This window comes from Silurus aristotelis, assembly GCF_946808225.1.
Source record: "Silurus aristotelis genome assembly, chromosome: 22".
Taxonomy (NCBI): Eukaryota; Metazoa; Chordata; class Actinopteri; order Siluriformes; family Siluridae; genus Silurus; species Silurus aristotelis.
Window position 1 is genome coordinate 17,593,029 of NC_139595.1, and position 5,000 is coordinate 17,598,028.

A 5,000-nucleotide genomic window follows, 5' to 3' on the forward strand; every position below is an offset into this window, starting at 1 on the left:
CAAATCTTGCAAGACGACAAATTCTCAAACATGGAGCGTTTTTTTTTTTTTTTGTTCTTTTCTTCATAGTCGGAACAGGAGGATGGGGAAATACTTCTACTCAATACCGAATACTATAGATCCAAAACCAACAGAATATCAAACTTTAGCTGTACATAATATAGTACATAAGAGACCAAACTGGATAAGAAGAAAACCTCAAAAGTCTTTACCCAGTCTGTTTGCGTCTTTCAGCTTATCAATTGATTCCAATCTCTTTGTTGTCCTCCAGGAACCTGGAGAAGGGACGTCCAGTTCCCAACTCTAGGCTTGTTTTCTCAAGGCCAGTCATTGGAGGACTGCTGCCTGTGCGTGCCCTCTCCATACCCCCTGACATGCTAGCCAGAGACGGTATGCTGCCCCCTCCGAGGCTAACAGGAAGTGGAGGAATGCCCCCGTTCTGGATGACGGAGATCTCATTGTTCTTCATGGCCAGTCCGTTGGTGATGGCCGCAGCATACTGGTTCCAAAACCCCGGGTCTACATTCATTGCCCGAACTGCCAGGTCTTTCTGGAACATCTCGCTGAATTTCATTGCATCGCCACCCAACAGGGCCATGGGGTTTTCCACTGAGAGACGTCGCCCCCGTCTGGCTGGGGCATTGTTCCACATGTGGGTGCCCATGTGAACCTGCAACCAGAAGGAAAAAATTACAGTGTGAATATGTGTGTAATAATGTATTGAAATTAAGGGGAAAAAATTTATATCTATATAGATAAATCATTTTCAACAAAATTTGAATACAATAATTCCATCTTATATAATAATTTGTTGTTTTATTTTGTTTAATTATTATTTAATAATTATTAACCGTATTTAATGTTGGTTAATTACTGTAAAAAATCAATCTAAAAATTTTTACAAAATATTGTTAAAAAGTTTCTCTGTTCATAAATTCCTATTTTTATTTTATTACTTTGCAAACTGTACCAAAATATAAAAAAGCAACTCTTAAATATCAAGAAATGTAAATTAATAATTGTTATATAATTATAAATATTATACATTTAGATTAATTTATTTGACTTGACCTAAAAACATATATTTATTTATTTATTATTTATTATTCTTGTTTTATACTATTATAATTATTTATTTATTACGTGCCAATTACAACTTACATCATCATCTTACCAAGCTAGATTATAATTGCATTCTTTATTATTAATGTGGTTTAAATTTCAGTTAATGTATAAATACATTATATTATGAACAATTACAAAAAAATGTGTTTGCTGAAGTCTGATTTGAGCCTACCTTTAAATTGCCCTTCGTGGTGAAGGCTCTACCACAGATAGAGCAGGCGAAGGGTTTTTCTCCGGTGTGTGTGCGCTCGTGGATCTGCAGGGCACTGGCGGAGGAGAAGTTTTTTCCACAAGAATGGCAGTTGTGCTGCTTGGGAGTCCGGCGTGGTGGAGGCGGTGCCAGCATTGGGTTGAGACTGGGACTCATTGTTGTCTGAGGTGCTGTGGCTGGCACCTGAAGGCCCATGTGCAAGTGCGAGCCCTCGCTCAAAGACAGGGGTTTGCTGTGGCCGTTCATCTCGAGTTTAACTAGGCCTGGGGCTGAGCTCATCAAGCTTGATGGGGTGAAACCTTACCCAGAAAAAAAAGAAGTGTAAGACATTTTAAAGAAAATATTACTTTAAAATGTATCTAAAACTTTCTACAATTTTTAAAAGAAAAAAAAATCACTTGACAAGCATTATCGTACCTCGATCTCTTCCTAAGAACAGCATGCTGAACTGGTTCTCCTCTTTAACATAGGGCCTGCTGGCAGGCTGAGCAGATGTTAGGTCTAGCACACCAGTGTGATCAGCTGGTACAGAACCTGGAGATGGGGTGTCTGACTTTTCAGACTTCACAGTTGCTGTGGCTACACCGGAGTCCTGGACATCATCAGCCGCACTGCTGTTATTGTTATTGACCATACCTGGAGACCTGGAACGATGGCTCTCAGGCTGACTATGAGCCGGAGATAGAGCCTGCATAGAGCCTGATGACTCAGACAGGGCAGGACTCCCTACACTGTGACTCTCGATGTCTCCCATGGCAGAGGATGAGTCGTTGTTAAAAACATCTCCGCTTTCTCCACTGATTTCACCTCCATTTTCTGAGGGCTTCAGGCTAAAGGCGCGGTTCATATTTGCCGTCGAGTCAATCATCTTCATTTGGTTTTCCAAAGCAGCAATGCTGGAGATTACTGGAGTTGGCGGAGAGTTGCTAGGAGACATGTCTCCGTATAAATGCAACGGTTTTGATAGGTCAATGTCTCCATCTCTGAGATCTACATCATCATCTATGGCCTGTTCCATCTCATCAATCAGCTCATCATCATAATTGCTCATGTTGTCTACACTTTTCTCGTCAAAGTTAAAATCTGTGTCCATGTCTTTAAATCCGTCAGGAAGAGGTGTGTTTGGAATCTGACCTCCCATGTGCATGCGAATATGCTGTTGCAACACTACAGCATTAGTAAACTTCTTCTGACATATAGGACATGAGTGCTGCACTCGTAGAGGTGGCTTAGACCTGTGGACCCCAAAGTGCGTTTTCAAGTTGCCCTTAGTAGTGAAAGCACGGCCACATATTTTGCATTTAAAAGGCCTTTCTCCAGTGTGGATACGATAGTGCATCTTGAGGGCACTCTGACAGCTGAGCACACGATGGCAGATGACACACTGGTTGGGGTCTGTCATCTTTTTGTCAATGTTTTCCACCAGCTGCTGCAGCTTTGAGGTTTCTGATGTTTGCATAGAGTCCAGAAGGCCTCCAAAAGGAAACTTGGCCTTGAACTGATCTGAAATCATTGGAAGGGCAGAATTCGAGCCAGAGGACGGAGGGGTCAATGAATCTGTGATCTGAGTGGTGGTAGTGGTTGTGGTAGTGGTTGTGGATGACAGCACAATCTGGCTCACAGTACTTGAGGGCATGCTGGTCTCCCCAAGCCTGGTGGTGCAGTTGGAGGGCAAATGAATCCCCTCTGGCTTCAAAACTGGGGGTACATCACTTCCCATGGTTGGCTGTGGAGATGCTGAAGTGAGAGTTGTGCTTACTTCAGTACTGATAAGATTAGGTGACAGGGATGCACACTCACTTGATGGGGGTGATGGTCTTGGAGGTGATCTGCTTATCGGAGTAAGACTTGGTGAATCTCCATACCCCCCTATCATGCTGGGCAAGGTTGGGGGAAGCTGCAGCCCCACTGAGGTTGGAGCTGTGGACAAAACAGGCTTGCTGTCTAGCCATGTGGTAACAGGCTTCTCTGGAGGCAGCGACATACCATAAGGAATGCCTGAGCTGGTTGGCACATTGTCCAGGTACTCAGGCACTGGATAGGGATTCATTGGAATGTGTGGGTACTTTTCCTTGTGCCTCTGGAAATGGACCTTCAAGTTTCCTTTTGTAGAAAAGCGATTACCACAAATGTTGCACTTGAAAGGCCTTTCTCCAGTATGTGAACGAAGGTGTATTTGAAGGGCACTGTCACTACCAAACACCTTAGCACAAAACCTACATTTATGTTTAAAGAATGGGTCTTCTGAGCTCGGCTTTGGGTCGAATACAGAGACGTTAGGAGGTTTTCCTTTGCGGTGCTTCATTAGGGCAGAGAGAGGATCAAGTGCATTGGCTGTGGCTGCAATACTGGCCAGTGGATTTGGGAAGATGACACTACTTGAGGAACTGGGGGGCATAAGCGGAAGGTTGGAAGGGGAGCTCAGCAAGGCTCCATGAGTCAGTGTTGGAGGACTTGACGTGTTTCTAGGGAGGGAAACGCTGCTACTAATGCCAGTTCCAGCACCATTGCTGCAGCTGTTGCTGCTGCTGCTGCTACTTACTGAACTCTGAAGTGGCAACAGGGAAGGAACCACGCTACAGCTGGATGGTGGATATGAGGAATTTGTTGAGGTGTTGCTGTTCATTAAAGAATGAGACAGCTGGCTACCTGTCTGTGAGACATGGGAGTGACCCACTTCCAAGGCAGAAGATAATGAGACTGGGCCTTGGGTATTCAAAGTAGGTGGCACCCTTATAGGGAGCTGGTGGACAGGTGGTGTAATGAATCCATGTAGCTGGAGCTGACCGGGGATTGTGGGAAGGCAAGTGGCAGAAGATGGCTGTGGGCCACCATTTGTATTGTGGTGTGCATGATGGCTAAGTGCCGCCTGTGCAGGTTTCTGCCTGTTCATTAGGGCCACTTGGCTACGGATCTGTTCTATTAGCTGAAGCTGGTGAATTTGCTGCTGCTGTAAAGCCATCAGCTGATCTAGGATCATAGGGATGGCCATGGTGGACATGCCACTAGCTATTGCCCCACGAAAGCTTTGGGCAAATTGTGCCACAGCCACTCGGGTTCCATGCAATGTTTCCAGAGTGACATTTGTGCTGGGAATGCTGTAAACTGTCCTAGATGTTTGGGCTGTGTCGAGCTGAGGTAGGCTGACATCAGGCTCTGGTGATATATCTGGATCCTCATGGTCCAGTGTTTTCTCAGGAGACATTTCCACATCCATGGGCTCATCCTCTTTGTCAAGGGTGGTCATTTGCTCCAAAGTCATTTCAGCACCGTCGTCTACTTCAGCTGGGCTGTGCCTACCCTCAGCTGCCTCCTCGCTATCTGCAGGCTCACTCGGACAGCTGGGCACGGGTGAGGGCTCAGTTGGGTACTCCTGTGTCAGGTCCGGTGTGACCTCATTCTCACTAATAATAAGCACAAGTGGGTTCTTGGTGCAGCTCTTTAGATGTTCGCAGAAGTCAGACCACTTGAAGAACTCGGCACAGCATTTCTCACACACATGGGTCTCCTCACTACCGCTGCGGCTCTCGTTACCGCTGTCGGCATCGTCCAGGATCTCACCTGAAGCTGCGAATAGGAAAGAGGCAAAGCACAGAATAAATGAATAAATAATGCACATACATTCAACACACTTTTCAGCACAACACCTACGAATCAACTTTTC

General features: G+C 45.2%; 2 protein-coding genes and 1 long non-coding RNA gene across 4 annotated transcripts in view; all 3 read right to left on the bottom strand.

Annotated features, from left to right (window-relative positions):
• bmi1b (bmi1 polycomb ring finger oncogene 1b) overlaps positions 1-5,000 on the bottom strand; it is a 439,238-nt gene that overhangs the window by 111,666 nt on the left and 322,572 nt on the right. The gene's annotated exons all lie outside the window — the stretch shown is intronic.
• The window catches only part of LOC310717812, a 433,295-nt gene that overhangs the window by 36,729 nt on the left and 391,566 nt on the right, over positions 1-5,000 (bottom strand). The gene's annotated exons all lie outside the window — the stretch shown is intronic.
• Positions 1-5,000, bottom strand: part of sall3a (spalt-like transcription factor 3a) — a 56,547-nt gene that overhangs the window by 1,060 nt on the left and 50,487 nt on the right. For both annotated transcript variants that reach the window (XM_083525512.1, XM_083525511.1), the window contains 3 exons: positions 1,754-4,903; positions 1,298-1,635; positions 1-670 (listed from right to left, as the gene is read on the bottom strand). The exon at positions 1-670 is cut by the window's left edge and continues 1,060 nt beyond it. In XM_083525512.1, the coding sequence (XP_083381638.1) occupies positions 239-670; positions 1,298-1,635; positions 1,754-4,903 (3,920 nt within the window). In that variant the 3' untranslated portion in view covers positions 1-238. The remainder of the gene's footprint in view (positions 671-1,297; positions 1,636-1,753; positions 4,904-5,000) is intronic.